Source organism: Corylus avellana, chromosome 1 (assembly GCF_965113065.1).
Source record: "Corylus avellana chromosome 1, dhCorAvel1.hap1.2, whole genome shotgun sequence".
Lineage (NCBI taxonomy): Eukaryota > Viridiplantae > Streptophyta > Magnoliopsida > Fagales > Betulaceae > Corylus > Corylus avellana.
The window spans coordinates 46,212,890-46,232,043 of NC_142490.1; the positions used below are offsets into that span (position 1 = coordinate 46,212,890).

General features: G+C 38.1%; 3 protein-coding genes across 4 annotated transcripts; all 3 read left to right on the forward strand.

Moving 5' to 3' along the window:
* Positions 1-3,814, forward strand: LOC132171337 (O-Glycosyl hydrolases family 17 protein). The gene is made up of 4 exons (XM_059582629.2): positions 1-390; positions 487-1,803; positions 3,245-3,272; positions 3,559-3,814. The coding sequence occupies exons 1-4, from the start codon at positions 324-326 to the stop codon at positions 3,743-3,745; spliced, it is 1,599 nt and encodes a 532-aa protein (XP_059438612.2). The 5' UTR covers positions 1-323; the 3' UTR covers positions 3,746-3,814.
* Positions 3,815-4,556: 742 nt separating this feature from the next.
* Positions 4,557-10,541, forward strand: LOC132171080 (uncharacterized). Of its 2 annotated transcripts, none has more exons than XM_059582295.2 (6): positions 4,557-4,649; positions 5,187-6,256; positions 6,550-6,732; positions 9,195-9,340; positions 9,422-9,532; positions 9,823-10,541. In XM_059582295.2, the coding sequence occupies exons 2-6, from the start codon at positions 5,239-5,241 to the stop codon at positions 10,402-10,404; spliced, it is 2,040 nt and encodes a 679-aa protein (XP_059438278.2). In that variant the 5' UTR covers positions 4,557-4,649; positions 5,187-5,238; the 3' UTR covers positions 10,405-10,541. The 2 variants fall into 2 exon arrangements, with proteins under 2 accessions (XP_059438278.2, XP_059438279.2); XM_059582296.2 differs by having other exon boundaries at positions 6,568-6,732.
* Positions 10,542-16,311: 5,770 nt separating this feature from the next.
* On the forward strand, positions 16,312-18,780 carry LOC132171287 (endonuclease/exonuclease/phosphatase family protein). Its single transcript, XM_059582571.2, has 4 exons — positions 16,312-16,852; positions 17,482-17,627; positions 17,697-17,807; positions 18,103-18,780. Exons 1-4 carry the CDS (start codon positions 16,360-16,362, stop codon positions 18,685-18,687), a joined length of 1,335 nt encoding a protein of 444 aa, XP_059438554.2. The 5' UTR covers positions 16,312-16,359; the 3' UTR covers positions 18,688-18,780.
* The last annotated feature ends 374 nt before the right edge of the window (positions 18,781-19,154 follow it).

Sequence of the window (19,154 nt, forward strand, 5' to 3'; positions counted from 1 at the left end):
AGAAAAAGAAAAAAAATGTTGAGCTAAAACTAAGCATCTTTTGTGAGGCAGAAAAGTTCAGAAACCCCAAACCACACGGAGTCCTCTTTTCTGTGTCTGAGAGTGTCTCCTCTCTTCTTCACACTGTAGATCTCTTGCGGGTCTGTCAGACCCAAATCTTACACACCAAACTCCCCCACCCCCAACAAAACAAAACCACAAATAATAAAGAAAAAAAAAAAAACGCCCAAAAGAAAAGAAGAAAACTTGGAAGATAATGCAAGGATCTGTAGCTGAAGCAGAGCAAGAGGGTGAGGAAGTAAAGCTCAATCCCCTCTTCGACAATGGCAACTTCTAAGCTTACCCTTCTGATCATCATCCTCTCTGTTTTCCTTTCCCCTGTCTCACAAGGTAAATGAAAAAGAAACAAAACCCACTTGTAAAAAAAAGGCAAGAAACCAACAGTTTTCTCATTATCTTTTCAATTGTTGATGTTCTTTCTTGCAGCTGAATCTCCGCCATTACTGCCAAAAATCAAGCAGCTGCAAAAAGCGCAGAATCAAGACACTCAACCCTTTGTGGGAGTGAACATTGGCAGCGATGTCTCCAATCTAGTATCGCCATCAGCTTTAGTTTCTTTCCTTCAAGTTCAGAAGATCTCCCATATCCGAATCTACGATGCAGACCCCGACCTTCTCAAAGCTCTGGCTCGCACAAAGATCCGCGTCATCGTCAGCGTGCCCAACAACCAGCTCCTTGCCATTGGCTCCTCCAACACCACGGCGGCGGCTTGGATCGGAAAAAATGTCGTCGCTTTCTACCCCGAGACCCTCATCACAGCCATTGCGGTAGGCGACGAGGTTTTGACCACAGTGCCCTCCTCTGCTCCTCTTCTTCTCCCAGCCATTGAGGGACTCTACAGCGCATTAGTGGCAGCAAACCTTCACACCCAGATCAAGATTTCGACCCCACACGCCGCCTCAATAGTTCTTGATCCTTTCCCACCTTCTCAAGCTTTCTTTAACCAAAGCTTGAGCTTTGTTGTCCTTCCTCTGCTTCAGTTCCTTTCGAGAACTGGGTCCCCTTTGATGATGAACCTTTATCCCTACTATGTCTTTATGCAGAACAAAGGCGTGGTTCCTTTAGACAACTCTTTGTTCAAGCCATTGACACCCTCTAAAGAAATGGTTGATCCCAACACTCTGCTCCACTACACCAACGTGCTCGATGCTATGATCGACGCCGCCTATTTCTCAATGAAGAACTTCAATGTCACCGACGTTCCGCTCCTCGTCACCGAGAGTGGCTGGCCTTCAAAGGGTGACTCCAAAGAGCCGTACGCCACGGTTGACAATGCGGATACGTATAATTCGAACCTGATCAAGCATATTCTTGACCGCAGCGGCACCCCTTTGCGACCGGAGATCACGTCCAGCGTGTACATATACGAGCTCTTCAACGAGGACCTGAGGTCTCCGCCGGTTTCGGAGGCGAATTGGGGGTTGTTTTACGGGAATTCGACGCCGGTGTACTTGCTTCATGTTTCGGGAAGTGGGACTTTTCTGGCCAACGATACGACGAACCAGACGTATTGTGTGGTCATGGATGGGGTGGACTCCAAGACATTGCAGGCGGCGTTGGATTGGGCGTGCGGTCCCGGAAGGGCCAATTGCTCGGAGATTCAGCCGGGGGAGAATTGTTATCAGCCTAATAATGTGAAGAACCACGCTTCTTATGCGTTTGATAGCTATTACCAGAAGGAAGGGAAGGCTGCCGGGTCCTGTGACTTCAAGGGTGTGGCTATGATCACCACCACTGACCCTAGTAAGTGTTTTATTATGTTTTAGCTTTGAAAGGATTTTGGTGTTTGAGATTTTTGTCTTTGAATTTACTGTGATTATGCTGCAATTAGCTGCTAAAGTTGGAAACTTTGGTATTTAATGAGAACCCCAATTTGGCTAGGCACTTGAGGAGGGAGGAGGAATGATCTTTCCTCTGTTCCTTGAGGCCATTTGTGGCTAAATTTGGGTTATCAATTCGGGTTTGGTCGTGTTGAGACATGAGTTTAAAATTATATAAGGAAAACCTAACCTAGTCCATTTAATTAAACATATAAGACTCTTAACCATAACCGGCTAATTTCATGTTAGGTTCGGCTTGGATTGTGTCAAAAATTGCTAGTTCTAAAACATGGTTATACGACTATATAAGTCAACTCTAACTTGACTCATTTTATTAAACGGATCATTCTCCTTAATTCTAGTCAGCTAATTTTGTATTGAATTCATGTCGAGTTCGTAAATAGTGTTAAAAATTACGGCCTTAAGAGCATCCATATTAAGCTCTTCAAATAAAAGTTAAATTTGAAGAGTCACTTTTAAAATGAACCAAATATCAAATTCTATATCTTCCTCTACTTTAGTTAAATATTATTATTTTCTTATGTTTTTAATTTTTTTTTTTTGTTCTTGGTAGATGAGAGGGAGAAGGAAAATGAATATATAAGATTAAAAAACTAAATAACTTTCACTTTTTGAACACTTTGTATTTGGAGAACCTTGTTGATTAAAAGTTAAATTTGAAATAGAGTAGAAAGCTTGTTAAACACTATTTTTACAAGTTTTTTCAAATTTTTTAAGAAAAGTCAAATTTAAAGAGCTCAATGAGAATCCTCTAAACCTAGATAGCTAGTAAAGGCGTGAAAAAGCATTTAGCTAGTAACTTTGATTGCTTTGCTGGCTAATTCCATTCCACCGTGGTAAAGTACTACATTCCAGACTTTCTAGTGGAGACAACACATGCTCCACGGCTGCAGACACGGAGAGAATTCAGTGGTCACAGGGCATCACTCTGATGGCTTCAGAGACTGAATGGTGTGTGGCACCCACTTGGCAGAGGTTCATTGTCTCTTGTGTGATTGGAATGCGGAAAGAAGGGGTTGGTAATTGCATTTCCTAATTGGAAATGTGAAGGATTCTCAACAATGCTCTTCCTTTGTGAACCCCATATATATATATGGCCAGGCTCTGCAAAAGATTCTAGAAATGTTGTCCTGGTTAAGATTGCCTTGGGCATGAGGTCGCTTTCCTGCAATGTTATTGCAAGCAAAATTCCATTACATGAGCATCCATTATTGCCCTGCATCTAATGGAGATTGCCTCGGGCAAAATGGGCTCCACATTATTTGTACATTTTCTTCTTATTTATCTGCCCCATATAATACGAGCTTTTGTTTGTTTCCTCCCTTTTGGGGAACTATTTGCAGGTCACGGGGGCTGTATATATCCTGGAAGGTGAGAAAAAACTGGCTTTTATTCTTACTCTTTCCCATGAATATAATAATGAGTAATGCTACTCTTTTTACACTCATTTGTTTATTACCATGTTTTAAGTGGTTGATATGAGAAATCTCTTAAAACACACTACATTGGCCAGTGTGAAGAGTAGCGTTACTGTTTTCCCATGAATATAATAAGTACAATATGTAGTTTTGTGCAGCAATTTTCAGTTCAACTTTCAATTTTTAATTGAACTTGCATTATGTTGTTCTTAGCAAAGTGTATTTAACTTTGTGTACAGTAAGATGGTAACCAATAAGACAAGACAGGTAGTGAACTCGACAGTAACAAGCGGTGCAGCCGACAGTGTAAGATTCATGGTCACCTTGGGCAGCTGCAGAATAAGTGCAATCAACAAGGGGTTACACGTTTTGGTAGTTATAGCTTTCAATATTTTGTTGTTCATTTCTTTTATGGCTCCATGGTGAGGTAAAAAATAGAACAATTTTTTGAAATGTAATTTAGTTTGTAATAATCTTTCTTATGATCTGGTGCTATTTTTTTTTTTTTGGAACAAAAAAAAAGTGTTCTTGATGTAGTACAGAAGAACCACGTCTTGACTATAAGCAAACAAGAAGCCAGGAACTTGAAAAGAACACTTGAAATTGTTCTTATCACCAAAAAGCTAATAATCTAAAGAGGGAAAGATTCAACTAAGATGGTTGGTAATTGAATCACCTGAACCACGTCAAGCTGGGTCTCCCGTTGGCGCTCCACTCGAGCGGCTATCAAGTAAATGTACGTAAGAATCACATGCAATAAAGGAAAAAAAGTGAGTTTTGTAGTCTAAACTTTAGATAGAGAATGCAATAAGCTCTAACAGATCATTTACAACAATTACAATCAGTTCTTCCGTAAAATGAGCTGCTTCATGGCATACCTGTAATTTAAAATGTGCCATGAAGCAGCAGTTCTCGAGCATATTATAGCCCATCATATTATGTTAAATAACCAGCAAGCCCATGGCGAGCTACCAAAGCAAAAATAAGTCCAATGGCGGATTAGCGATTTAGCTATTTGAACAGGTAAATCTCAGTTTTTTTTTTTTTTTTTTTTTTTTAATATTTGTTATTCAAATTACTAATAGTCCAACCAGCAAAATTAGTTATTAATACGTCCAGCCATGTCAAAGAATTTTTATTTCGGTCAAAGTCAATGAGTTGTTTCGCTGACGACTACCTCGTACCTGACTTCTCTATACAGAGAGTAAAGTTGCAGTTGCATGCAGACTGTTTTTGGTCTATGAAAAAAGAAAACAAAATTCCACAGTTCTTGGCGACTATCAGCAGCAGCAGCAGCAGCTCCAGAGCCTGTGATGGTCCTCTGAACCCGGTAACTCCAGAGCCACTTTTATAATTCTTGTTTGTTGGAATCATTTTGACATTGTGTAGGTTCTATTATCAGTTTAGTACACAGCTGGATAATATTATAGGATTAACTAAAGTGTTGTTTGGTTTTATGTTAGACTTTCTCTTAACAATTTTGTTGTCTGATCGTAGATTTTTATCTATCTGTTAGAAGGCCTGGCTCTCTTTCTTTACCGAATTGGATTTTTTTTCTTCTTCTTCACAGAAATGAGAATTTAGATTTTTTTTTTATCTATCAGTTGTATGAGTAGTTAATATGAGTTACTGGATGTTATTTATGGTTTTGAAGAATTGTGGATGAAGACTGTTTGTCTTCTAAGAAAAATGAAAAAGAAACGAAGAAAAACAAAACAGTTATGGTCCTCTCAATCCGCATAAGTCAAATTCTTGTTTCTGTCCTCCATGGCTGATGGCTCCATCTTAATTGTTACTATTAATGGTGCATTAAGAATGTCTTTTGACTGTTGATATTTCTTGTCTTTACATGCTTATAATCTTGTAGGTGTTAGATTTGGGTTATCTTTGCTCTTCGATTGAGATATTCATTCTTGATTATGGATTTTGACTCGGATGATGCTGGTTGCCTAAAATCGGATGGAACCAATTATCTATTATGGTCATATATGATGCGCAATTTCGAGTTGGAAGGAGAATTATGGGACCATGTCAGTGGGTCAGTGACTCGTCCTCACCCCAAAGATAAGAGTTATGCCAATTTGCTAAAGCAATGGGAGTCTATGAATGCAACAGCTCTGTCAATTATCGAAATGTATGTTGATCATTCCCTTCGAAAACATTTGGCGAAATATAATTCTGCCAAGAGTGCATGGGACTACTTGGCCAGGTTATATGCCCATGATGATGAGTCCAATTTTGCTAAAAAGTATCGGCTTGAGATGGAGATTCAGGCTGTAAAACAAAGCGGTTTCCCCATAACAGGACTATATTGTTTCATGCAATGTTATTGGCAGCAATTAGCTGAGATGGAGCCAAAGGAATTGAGTGATTTAGAGAGCTACAATAAGTACCGTGAGGAGTCTCGGTTACTGCAGCTTCTCTTAGCTTTACCAGATGAATTTGAGCCTACTAGAAAGCATATACTTCAACGTTCCACTCTTCCCAGTGTTTCTGAAGCTATGCGAGAGTTGTTAGTTGTGGAGCATAGACTAATTAAGGCTCAATTGTCATCTCTATCATTTGAGGACAGCGATAAGAGCAAGACAGGAAGAGATGAATGTCTTTATTGCTATGGAACTGGGTGCCAGAAGCTGGATTGTCCCGCCAAGAAGAAGAATGATCAGACAAAGAGAACGGGTGGAAGTAGTAAGGATTCTCATCAATCTGGTGGGTGTCAGCCATCTATCAAGAAGCCTATGCAGTGCCCAGACAAAAAATCTCAGCCATCTTCCTCCTCATCTAAATCTGCATCATCTTTGACCCCAGATAACAATCAAACTGCTCTCTCTATTGACCACTATCAATACATGATTAACATAACGAATCAAGTGGAGTCTGATCTTTTTGGTAGATCTCCACTAGAGAGTGGGACGTATCTGCCTCCTTCCAGAAAAGGTTTGTCTAGTTTTCAGTCCCTAAGCATTCCGTCTTCACATTGGAATATGTAGTTTCATACATTTATGAGTTGCTCTAAAATTACTTCCTCCCCCCTCCCCTTTCCATAAAAAAAAAAAAAGGAGTTGTTCTGATTCTTGTCATTTTATCTATCTCTTTTAATTTATCACAGTATATAATGTTGACAGTGCAGATGAATAAAGTTGATTAAATCAGTTCCATAAATATCAATTTATTTTAATTCCATTTAATGATCTGTTCTATGTGAGTACAAAAAATATATTAATCTACAGCTTCGATGACTTGGCCAGGTGATAGAGGTGCCCTTTTGCAGAGGCCGCTTCCATCTCGAGACCCTTTCCCTGCAGTGAAGGAGGCTGTTCCGGCGAGGAGTCTTCTCCGGCGAGGCTTTCTCAACCCCCAGCCCCCACCGGTTGCTTTGGGCTTGCGTAAGGAAGGTGACTTCAATCTGACAGGTATGGATCCTTAGCCTTCTTTTGAGAAGAATCTTGCGATCCCTACTATTACAGGTGGGGTTTCCAGCTTACCTAGTATGAGCTTTGATCCCATGGAGGAGGCGGCGGTGGTGATCATGGCTATGGTGACAGTGTCTAGTGTAGACCAAAATGTTGGGTTGTCTTTGTTAGGCGATGTGGAGCTTAGTTTATCCGGTTCGACGTTGGAAGCCCTACGGTTGAAATGGGATTTTTTCTGAGGCTTAGTTCATGGGGTCATATTTATAGTTGCTTCTAACTACGGTTTCATACGAATGTATTATTGACGCCTCTTGTATTGTCTCCCTCAAAAATAGTGAAACCTCGTTGAAACTCTGTGAATGTAGCCCTTAGTAGTGAACCATGTAAATCTTTATGTTCTTTAATTTTTTTGTTTGTTTGTTTGTGTTCTTCTTAATTTTCACGTATTACCGGTTCTGGGAAATATGATAGATTTCCCAATAATCTTTGGCTGTGGTGCCGGCACCAAAGGAGGAAGATGTCTGTTAGGTTGGGTGTGAACCAGTGTGCACCAATGGGTTTCCAAGGCTGGAGGGCTTACCGGACGTAGCCCTGATGTCGCCAGTAGGTATTGGGGTCTTTAGGTAGCCTGCCGGTTGTCTTGGCAGAAGAGATCTGGTTGTTGAGTATGCTTTGCCGGTTGTTTTGGTGTCCTTGTCATTGCCGACTCCTAAATCTGCAAAGTGTTACAACTATAAGTTGTAGGACAACATATTTTTATATATGGATGATAGCCGGATCGTCAAGGTAGTGTTGGTTTTCAGTGCTCCACCTTCAGAAATGCTGGGCTTGGATTGTCTCCAGGCTTCGCCGATTGCTCAGCTCCCTATTGCTGTTGAAAAGAAGACAGACTTGGTTCAATCCCAAAAACTGGCCGGTTGGATTTGCTTTTGGACAGTCTTCGAAGTTGGTGGTGAGGGATCAGGGAGGGCGATTTTTGGAATGAAGAGGACGTATATTTTCCTTACCCTTTGGGTGATTTTCTCCCTGTCACTCTCTAAGATTGGACTATGATGGGGGATTCAAGCGAGGGGATTGAAGACTTTGAAGTGGTTCTCCCTTGGAAGGTAAAAGGGTAGAAGGGAGCTTCTGAATTTAGAGTGCTCATTAACTATGATTCTAAGGGAGCGTCCTCTAGGTGTAGGAAAGGCAAAGCTCATGCTTTCTAGCTTTGAGTGCTTTGTGTGGCCTTCGTATGGGATTCAGGCTTTTGGTGCTCTTAGGGTTTTGGGTTTGAGGGCTTTTCGGGTTTTGTGGGTTTGTGGGTGGTTTTTTCTTGTTGTTACGTTTTGGTTTTTCTTTTGCTCGTTTTAGTTATGAACTTCTTGTGTACTTAGAAGCGCCTTACTTTTTTTTTTTTTTTTTTAAATAAAATTTTCCATTACTAAATTAAAAAAAAAAAAAAAAAAAAAAAAATCTTTTAGTACCTGTTGGGACTAAAATTCTTTTAATGTTTACTCTGTTTATGTCCTTGAGAAATTTGCAAATCTTCTTTCTTTTGTAAGGTGGTGCTCAAGACTTGCTTCCAGTTCTCATTTATAGAACATGTTTATGGGTGATGGTGATGTGTTATGTTCTGATGTTTGTTGATAAGACCATTTCTTGCACTTTTGTTTTCGCCAAACTTCTCGTCAATTATGTGCTTACTATGTTATTATTATATGTGTAAACGATAATTAGGGAATTTATTTTATAGGGAAAGAGGAAATATCCTTTATAATCAAGTACACTGCAACTGATTCCAGAAACCTAAGAGTGTGTCAGCTCTCAAGGCCAACTAGGGTGGTGAGGCAAATACTAAGACTTCCGACAAACGGACTCTTCTCTTAGCTAGAGAATATTTCCCTAGGTTTCAAATAAAGAAGGAACTGCCTAATTCCGTAATTAGGTAGCAACAACAGAACAAACTACCGGACTGGTTCTTGAATTCATTTTGGCGGTATTTTCGTTGGTTACATGTATTGATACCGTATCAGTTTTGTGTTCAATTTCTCTGATAAAACAAAATAAATAGAATATGAAAGTTTTCAAAGTTTTTGGTCTTGTAATGAAAGCTGAAGTATTTTCAAGATTGTGTCTATTTTATTTGAAAAAGGTTAACAAAAATCAGAATTGAAGTGCCAAAAGCACAGACAACTAATTGGAGTGGAAACTGGTAAAAGATAAATTTAAACGCATTGTGGCAATAGTATCCAAATATAAAGTGGTTACAAAATCATGCCTTTCCCTGCCCTGTTCCCAGCAAGAATGGAAGATGTTGATGCCAATCATAAAGAGTTATTTTAGTGCGTGTTGTTTTCTCGTATTTACTGGCCACATCTAACTCAGATATTCCATCTTGCTTATTTTAATATCCATATTGCTATATCGGAATCTTTTGTTATATTAAGATAAGGCAGTTCTAAAACCCAAATGTGTGGCAGGGGACACTGGTTTGGTTATGGCTTTGAGTACAACACTGAAAATTCTAAGTTATAACGTCTGGTTTGGAGATGTGGAGAGAGATAAGAGGATGGAGGCTCTGGGTGACATTATTCAATTGCATGCTCCAGATGTCATTTGTTTCCAGGTGTGTCATTTGGGTTTCATCACATAGGTCTTCTCCAATTAACTGTTTATCATATTTATGCTTAGAATGTTTGCTGGGCAGGAGGTTACACCCTATATATATGACATTTTTAGGCAATCAAGTTGGTGGAAGGCATATAATTGCTCAATTTCAGATGAAATGGCTGTTACACGACCATATTTCTGCATGCAGGTTAGATGTTATTCTTCTTTTTCAAATCTAGGTTGAACTTAGTTGCAATTGCAAGCTTATTTAATGAAAAAAATTGCTGTCTAATGGATCACATATTTCACTTCCGTTTGACCTTTTAAGGAGGTCAAGCCTATTACTTGGTTGTTCTTGTGATTTTTCTTCTATATTATATCTTGCTTATATATTGCACTCTCTTTGGGTTACGGCTTTCAAGATGTATTATTCTTCTATATTCCAAATTAATGCAATTTGAGGGAGAGTGGGAGTCTAACTTGGTTTGTCATTCGCAGTTGAGTAAACTTCCAGTAAAATCCTTCAGCCTCAAAATGTTCAGCAATTCTATAATGCTGAGAGAACTGTGCATGGCAGAGATTGAAGTAGGGGGAAAACCGCTGATTGTAGCCACAAGTCATCTTGAGAGCCCCTGCCCTGCCCCTCCTAAATGGGATCAGATGTACAGTGAAGAACGCGTGGCACAGGCAAAGCAGGCGCTTAACCTTCTTGAGAAATATCCAAACATTGTTTTTGATGGTGACATGAATTGGGATGACAATTTGGATGGGCAGTTTCCTTTATCTGATGGATGGCTTGATGCCTGGGCAGAGTTAAGGCCCGGGGAAAATGGATGGACATATGATACCGGTTCCAATTTGATGTTGTCTGCTAACCGGCCTTTGCAAAAGCGGTTAGATCGATTCATTTGCAATTTGCATGATTTCAAATTAAGTGCAATCGACATGATAGGAATGGAACCTATACCAGGACTATCATATTGCAAGGAAAAGAGGGTAAGAAATAGGGTCCAGAGGTTGATGCTCCCTGTGTTGCCTAGTGATCATTATGGCTTGCTCTTGAAGGTTAATAGCCAGTAAATCATTGGTTTGGCATGATAACTGGTTCAAGAGAAGTTACTGCTGTTTCTGCAATCCTGTGATGCTGTTGTATTGTTGTGTGCTGCTTTTGTAATATTCCGTTTCTATGTTATGTTATGTAATGTAACTGCTATGTTATGTAATGTAACTGCTATGTTATGTAACTACACTCTGCATTTTGTTGGTATGGTTTATATCATGGAAGACTTTATTATTAATGTTGTTTGTATGCATGTCTGTTACTTACTGTCTTGGTTTTATTTGTTTGGTCTGTCTTTTAAGTATTTTGGTTGCTCTTCATTGTGGAATCTTTTAGATGGAAATGAAATGCCTTGTTGCTTTCAGATATTACTCTGAGCTTCAGTTATGGTGGTTTCAATACTGTAAACTTTGATCAAGAGGGAAACAAAGGGGAAAATTGCATCCTAGATAACTTGGGTGACCAGGCTTGTGTTACCCTTTGCTTTTGCAATTGTCATGAAGGATATATTTTCTTTTTCTTTTCTTTCTTCTTTTTATGAGATCTTAGGTACTTAAAATGCTTAGATGGGAAATGAAATAAGCAATAAGAATAAAACTCTATACCACACCATTTCATTATTTTCTGTTTAAATATGTTGAATCAATTTCATTGGTCTTCAAAATTGCCTATCATAATTCATAGTAGGAGTTCTATGATTAACAGAGTTGCATTATGAGCATTGTCTATTCAAGTAAATGATTAGTTTGCTCATATTTAAGGTAGAAATTTGATCTATTAAGATAGGTGCTGAAATTGCATATATATATATATATATTTGGAAGGTGATATATAACATTTCTCATGTGTTAAAATAAAAGAATATATAAAATAAAATAGACGAAGGGGGGGAGGAAGCGCAGTATGCATATAGATGCAGGGAGTAGGGGAGAGTGATGTACATGCAACAAAGATAATTTAAATCAAAGCAGTAAAACCGTCCAAGAAGGCAATAATGACAGTTGTATAATCAAAATATAGATAAGAATTTAAAGACAGTTGATAAGATAAACAAAGCTTGTTATTAAGCTTGAAATCGTTACAGATTTAGACAAAGCTTACAAGAGTAAGTGATAGTGCTTACTGAAGTAAGTGACAGAGGAGAAGACAGGATAATATTAAGACAAGGGATGGCAAGAAAGTTTATGAGGAAGTTAGAGTACCTCTGGAAAACCTCTGTCTTACAATGGGGGAGGGGAGCCCGTTATATAGGCTGATTACATTCCATAAAACAAAATACAATCATGAGCAAAACAGTAAAAGCAGATGCCGCGTTAATGTGGTCACATGTGAACAGTCGAGGCATGTCCGATGCCAATTAGGAATAGTGAAAGCAACCAATCTTGAACAGTTGCTGTCGGCACTGTAGTGTCGGCAGACAAATCTTGAATAGTTAAGTGAACAGTGATTTTGCACAGTAACTTCAAACAGTAATGAACAGTGAATTAGGAACCAACCGTCAATGGAATGGTAGTAGTTCTTTTTCTTGAGAAAACTGTGGCCGTTATGGTCCAAAGAAGAGCCGTTAAGAGGCTTTTTTCCAAGTCTTCAATCCCTGGGTAAGGATAGTATTCTTGTGTGTCTTCATAGTAAGTATTTTGAAGGGGCTTCTGGGACGATGCAGATTTTTCTTCTTTGTCGTCGTTGTCAGAATCATCTTCAAGGGCAGTAAGAAGGGCTTTGATCTTTTCTTTCTTAGAAGAAGATTTCTTCTTGGAAGAGCTAGATGCAATAGAAGGGGAAGAAACAGGGGATATTTCCTTTTCTTCTTTTGGGGAGGAAAATATGCTGGGAGTAATCAAGAGTGGGGATTTAGCCGTCAGTGGCAAAGCAGGGGCCTTGGAGGCTTGGGACATATTTTTGACAGAGATAACAATGTCATCAATTAGTGAGCATTTATTCCACCATTGGACAAATCATTGTCGTTGGATCTTGTCTTCTGAAAGGTGATATTGCCATTTCAGAATCCATGGAATTTTGTATTTTTTTTTACAAAATATAGCATAGTTGGAAACTTAGAACCATAAGAATCAACTTTGTAGTTGTTTTTGAACAATTTGAAAGCTTCAACTAGTTGGAGAGGGAGGATGTTAGGAAGAAGGCCAAATTGGTTCCACCATCTGGAGAACCAGAGGGGAAGGATACCGGTAAAATTCTTGTCAAAATTAACAAACCAAGAGTGGTCAAAAACAGAGGTTTGGTAAAGTAAGAATTTAAACCAGGCATCGACATAATCATAGTAAGTACAAAGGAAAAAAAAATCCGTTAATGGATTTTGAGACAGAGGGATGGTTACCCCATTCCTTTTCAGTGATAATCCGTTTAAAATAGACACTATGATAAAGTATCTTTTGTGGATTATTCCTGTCAGGAATAGCTTTGAAGGAGACAGAATCAGTTTAATTTAAGACAGCATAATAATAGGTCAAATTTTTCAGGGGATGTTCAGGAATCCAGTGAAAATTTGGGGGAAAGTAGGAGAGGGCAATATCTCCGGCAGATTTAGAAGAGGAAGAATGATTTAGTTCGACAAATAACAAGTTCTGGGAATAAGGGAGAGTCATATAGGCAGACGTTTTATCATACCTTATGAAGGGATTTTTTGATCTGTCAGAAAATGGATCATAAGATGAGGCAAGTGTACTTGAGTACGACATTTGAGAATCATGATAGAAGAGAGAAAATCTGTTGGTTATGGTAACAGAGGAAATTGGCAGAGAAGAAGCAAGAGGGGACTCTGTTTTTATAGTCAGAGCTTTTGAACCAATTTTTTCTTTATCCTTTTTGCTAGCCATAGTGGCATTGCAAAAATTCAAAAGGAAAGTAATTAAAACCAAAATGGTTAAAACTTTTATAAAATATATGCAAAATAATGTCAAGATTATTTTTTGCAAAAATGAAATAATAATATGCGCCATGTGTTGGGAATAGGTATGAACAAAGAATTCTGGGAAAACACAACCGTCAAAGGGGTGTTTAAACAGGATAAAATTCTGATGGGGATAGGGTCCTTATCCAACTCTAGATCTAAAGACTGTCTAAACTTAATATCCATCCTATTAACATCAATCTCAAATTTTGAAGCAAAAGGTATTTGAATATTAACACCAAATTTAACAGTTGAAACACCAATCTCGTCAACAGAGAATGGATAAAGTAAAGCAAGAAAAGGCATCCCAAGAATTACCCTTTCACCCATGTTTTTGACAAGAACAGTAGGAATATGGAAATGAACATTATTAAAACAGACATAAGCATTATTTAATTCAAAATCAATGTGCAATTTGTTTCCACTTGCAGAGTCCAATTTCTGAGTGGATTTTTCAAAATATTTACTAGGAATAAATCCTTCTTGAATGCAATTCAAATCAGAACCAGAATCAATCAAAGCAAAAACATCAAAAGCATAATCAGGAAAAATGGTAATTCTGACTTTTGAATACCATCGCGGAGGAACAATTTTACTGATCATACTGACAATCTTAACTTCATTGGACAAAGATTTATGACTGGATTCAGCCTCATCGTCATGCTCAGTTGTTTCGTTATCAGAAACACTTGGTGGAAAACATTGGTTAAGATTTAAAAGCAAAAGCTTTTGTTGTAAATCTTTGTTTTCAATATTAACATCTTGCAAGTTGACAATGTCTTTCTTGATGATACTAATCTCATGCTACAAATCTGAGATAGTAACTACCTTGGATTTTTGTTTTGAAAATCGTTTCAAGGTATCTTTAAGAGAGATTTTAGTGCTAACAGGTTTTTCAACAACATCTATAATCATGAGTTTCTTAAGTTTTATAAGATACTCTTCTTTTAAATCAGGATTATCAATTTTTGAAATCAAGGTAAGAAGCAAATCTTCTTGTTATTCTGATTTAGTCAGAACAGAACAAGTTTTTGGGTTGCAACAAGATTCTGCACAACCAATATTAACGCAATTTGCAGAAATATCAGAAGCAGAGTGATAATCAGAATTAGAGGAAGATAGAAAATCATTATCAGAAGAATAATCAGAAAATGCATTGTTTTGAAAAATTCTAAAGATTTTTTGCTTATCATCGTCATGGATGTTTAAAGCATTAATCTCTTGTTTAATCTTTTTGGTCGGTTTTGGGCACTTGTCAGCATAGTGTCCTTTTTCTCCACAATTGAAACATCTATTTTTAGAAAAATATTTTTCAAATTTAGATTCTTTATTCCGTTTAGGAGGTTTAGAAAATTTAGGTGTATTAAATTTTCTTTTCTTGTGGCTATTGTAATATGGAGGGGGTGATTTCATGAAAGCTTTAGATTTCTTCCGTTGCGTTCTGGAGGAAGCAATAGGAGGTAATCCAAACTGTTTACAGAAATTTCTCATTTCATACTTAGTTTTCTTGGCGTTCTTAAGCTGCTGTCGGATCATCTTTTGATCGATGCACATCTTAATACCAAGTTTTTTGACAGTTGAAAACAAATCACCATAAGTCAAGTTTTCGAAATCAATGAGACCAGTGTCAGAACTGATCAATTCATCTTTAACTTTGTGAGCAAATAATGAAGGCAATCCATCAATAAATTTTTCTTTCCAATAAGGTTTTTGACTATCAGGTCTAACCATGACACGGGAAAGAAAGACATCTTGATACCATCTATAGTCAGACATAGTAGGGCATCGAAGATTGTTCAAATAATTAGAAATACGAGAAATGATATTGGAAGGAGTTCCAACAAAATGTTTGATAATTGTATAGATCAAGGAGTTAACACCATCAGGTTCACCCATACCAATTTGCTCATTGAAAATGGGTAATCCTTCTTCATCACTCTTTACTGCTTTCCTGATTAGATCTCTTCTCAGTTCAGTGAGATAATTGTCCCACCAATTTCTAAGAGTACCAGAAAAACCAGTAGCAAGTAAATCCACAATATCAGCTTGGCTTTTATTGTGATTAGTGAGATAGGCGTTAGCAACCATGGACTTATGATTCGTCTTGTTAAGCAGTTCTTGCTCAGACAAACCATCGATATTCCATTCATACAATTTATCGGCAGAAACAGAGAATTGGGATTGGAGAAATCTTTCTTCAAATTGTAAATTAGGAAGAGTGGGTTTTGAATAAAAATTATTTGTAAGATTAAAGGGTTTAGATCCGTCAAAGATCCTTTGGAGGTTAGGCTCCATTTTAGTCTTGCCAAAGTTTTGTTCAAGAATTCTGATGTCAGAATCAGTAGATTCTTGAGAATAAGTTTCAGAATCAGAAGAAGAAACTTTTTTGATGCCAAAGTTCTGTCCAGAAGAACTGGCATGAGCAGTAGTTAATTCAGAAAGCAATTTGTTAACTTTCTCAAGGTTCATTTGAGAAGTCGTTTTTAAACCAGAAGATTTTTTCAAATCAGGGAGATGAATCAGAAGTTTTTCAATTTTTGAAGGAGCAGAGGAAACTTTTGGATCAGAAGAGAGAGAGAATTTTCTCTTCGATACGGTCCAATTGTTGTCCTAAAATATGCAAAGATTGGGCACAAAAATTATTTTGTTCGATAATTTTCCTATCGTTATTAATAGGATCCTTATCATGAGTTTTGAAAGGGGAACATTTAACAATAATTTTGTTAACATCAAGAAGAGTGTTTTCAATAGGAGGATGTGAAGATCTGATAACAGATTTATCCTCTTTGGTAAAACTCTTTTTGACAACATTCAAAACATTATCGACAGAAAAATATTTTTGAAGATAATCATAAAACATATAAAAGAATATATATATTCTTTTATTTTTTAAAAAAGACAACCATGCTGTCTGGATTGAACCACAGCCACAGGCCCACAGGGCGAATATGGGTCCAAAACGTGCACCTAAGCGACTTGTCGTGTTAATTCAACGACACCTTTAATCAGAGTACAAACTGCAACGAAGCCGAGCGGGGCGCACAGCAAAAGCGGCAAGAAATTCGAAATGGAATTCTCAATTATAAAACACAGATTTTCATTCCCTTTCTACACTCGAGTTCTCACAGTAAACCCCAGAAAATCCTCTCGTCTCCTTTTGATTCCAATGTCTTCTTGGGCCTGCAAAAAATGCACCTTCATCAACCCTCCTTCTCAAAAACCCACATGCCAAATCTGCTTAGCATCTTCTTCTTCTTCTTCATCATCATCTCCACCTTCTCCTTCAGCCCCAAAATGGCCATGCAAGGCCTGCACTTTCTTGAACCATTACAAGAGCTCGAACTGCGAGGTCTGTGGCACTAGGGCCTCGGTATCGAGCTTCGATGATTTGAACGATATTGATCTTGATGATGATGAGTCTGGGGTGGTGGGGTCCGTTTTCTTGCCATTGCAGCGTTGCAAGAGGAAGGTGCGGGACCCAGTTGTGGGTGACGAGGATTGCGTTGAATTGGGTGGGTTGAGAGGGCGTAAGGCGTCGAATAAGGCGGTGGCTGTCTTGGGTGAGCTTTTTGATTCTTTGGGTGTTTGGAAGTTTGGATTTTTTGGTGTTTTGGCTTGTGGGTTTTGGGTTTGCTTTGTTTTATGCTATAGCGGTTCAAATATGCAATGGTTATTAGTTTCGTTAGCTTTCGTCTGTTATTAGTGTAAAGGGGTTATCTTGCGTCGGCAATGTTTGGAGATTCTTAGGGTAAAGTTCGGCTTTTGTGTTTTGGCTTGTGAGTTTTAATGGGTTTGCTGTGTTTTATGCTTTAGTGGTATAAATGTGCATCTTTTGTTACTCATTCATTAGTTTTCCCGTGTTATTAGTGTAGATGGGCTATCTTGCATTTGCAATCTTTGTTAGGGTAAAGTTACTTGTTGCTGTTAAATTGCTGGGCAGTGTAAACGTGATATGGTTTCTTTCTTTGACAAGCTATAGTTTGCCCCTTAAGTGGCAATATCGTGATTGGTAATTGTGGGAATTGCTAGAAGTTATCTACCTTATAGACAAACAGATATCAATCTAGTGGAACTCAAGAAATTATTCTCTGGAAATGTTTGGTTTCTAATGCGTGTTTAGTTTTCTATGACTTGTATAATTGGTGAACTTTAGACCAAATGTGATGGACTTCAATTAAACATGTGGCAGAGGAGACTGGTTCAGGTACAGTATCTAGTTCGTTGAAGATTTTGAGCTACAACGTTTGGTTTCGAGAAGACCTGGAAATGCATAAGAGGATGAAAGCCCTTGGTGACCTTATCCAACAGCATTCTCCTGAACTCATATGTTTTCAGGTTCTCTATCTCTCTCTAGATTTGCTTTATATATGAATAAATCTCAGTTATGGCCACTTTGATCTGCAGGAGGTTACTCCTAATATATATGATATTTTTCGCCAATCCAGCTGGTGGAAGGCATATCATTGCTCTGTTTCACATGAGATTGCTAATTCAAAAGCTTACTTTTGCATGCTGGTAAGGTTTGGATCACCTCCTAGACTAAAGTTCATACTGTATGTTTATTTATCATAGTATTAACATGCTTTTGATATGCAATACTCAATGGATAAGACGTCTTTCCTGTTATGCTTGCTGCCAAAACCTATTATATTGTCAACCGCTTTTCCAGGATTTCTGGTATTGTGTGAAATAAGGCATTGTTGATTTAGCAAGTTGCGGGGTTTGTTTAGTTGATGATTTGTTTTGGTAAGTTATTTAATTGATGATTATGAGCTACTAACATGTCACATGCCCTTTAATTGATATGCAGTTAAGCAAACTGCCTGTGAAATCTTTTAGCTGTAAAGCCTTTTGCAATTCTATAATGGGAAGAGAACTATCTATTGCTGAGGTTGAAGTTCTGGGGGACAAAACTTTGGTTGTTGCTACTAGCCATCTTGAGAGCCCCTGCCCAGGCCCCCCGAAATGGGATCAGATGTATAGTAAGGAACGTGTAGAGCAGGCAAAGGAGGCAGTCAACCTTCTCAACAAGAATCCAAACGTGGTTTTTGGTGGTGACATGAACTGGGATGACAAGTTAGATGGTCAGTTTCCTTTACCTGATGGATGGGTTGATGCATGGCCAGAGTTGAGGCCAGGGGAACAAGGATGGACATATGATACCAAGTCCAACCAAATGTTGGCTGGTAACCGTTCACTGCAGAAACGGCTAGATCGATTTATTTGTAATCTTTGTGATTTCAAGATAAGTGGAATTGACATGATTGGGATGGATGCGATACCAGGCTTATCATATAGCAAGGATAAGAAAGTGAGGAAAGAGATCAAGAAGCTGGAGCTTCCTGTTCTGCCTAGTGATCATTATGGCTTGCTTTTAACCATTTCTAAACAGTAGTGTGTTTCTGGTGAAGAATATGGTGAAGCTTCTTTTTGTCGATGCTTCTGTGCATGCTTTTACATGCAGTTTTGTATAGATTTAAACAAAAAATGATGTAAATGAGGGGCATCTAGTTTTGCTATCTGTATGCAACTTTTTGGAAAGAATGATGTACTTTTGGGTATCTACTGGAATGTTAAATTGACTATTTTGTCTTGTCATCCTTAGCCTCAATTCACAGATTTTCCATAACTTAATTGTTTGTTCTCTTCTTTTTCTAGTAATATTGAATGGCAGCGTGTTAAAACAATTACAATATAAACTTTTTATTATCAATAAGTTCCGTCATTACAAGTTTTGTGGTAGGCAGGCACAGGAAGAACAAACGAGAGATATCTTTGTTGAAGTTCTTATGTTCCTTTGCCATGGCAGGAACACTAAGCCAATGTTCGTCTTGTTTGAATTAGGCTTTATCCCCTGCCTTT

Excerpts from the sequence above, each read along its gene's own strand:
- LOC132171337 (XM_059582629.2), top strand. The coding sequence starts at position 324 with ATGGCAACTTCTAAGCTTACCCTTCTGATCATCATCCTCTCTGTTTTC. Across the intron at positions 1,804-3,244 it reads GATCACCACCACTGACCCTA|GTCACGGGGGCTGTATATAT; the intron begins GTAAGTGTTTTA and ends AACTATTTGCAG. Across the intron at positions 3,273-3,558 it reads GGCTGTATATATCCTGGAAG|TAAGATGGTAACCAATAAGA; the intron begins GTGAGAAAAAAC and ends CTTTGTGTACAG.
- LOC132171080 (XM_059582295.2), top strand. The coding sequence starts at position 5,239 with ATGGATTTTGACTCGGATGATGCTGGTTGCCTAAAATCGGATGGAACC. Across the intron at positions 6,257-6,549 it reads TCTGCCTCCTTCCAGAAAAG|CTTCGATGACTTGGCCAGGT; the intron begins GTTTGTCTAGTT and ends ATTAATCTACAG. Across the intron at positions 9,341-9,421 it reads CAGATGTCATTTGTTTCCAG|GAGGTTACACCCTATATATA; the intron begins GTGTGTCATTTG and ends TTTGCTGGGCAG.
- LOC132171287 (XM_059582571.2), top strand. The coding sequence starts at position 16,360 with ATGGAATTCTCAATTATAAAACACAGATTTTCATTCCCTTTCTACACT. Across the intron at positions 17,628-17,696 it reads CTGAACTCATATGTTTTCAG|GAGGTTACTCCTAATATATA; the intron begins GTTCTCTATCTC and ends TTTGATCTGCAG. Across the intron at positions 17,808-18,102 it reads AAGCTTACTTTTGCATGCTG|TTAAGCAAACTGCCTGTGAA; the intron begins GTAAGGTTTGGA and ends ATTGATATGCAG.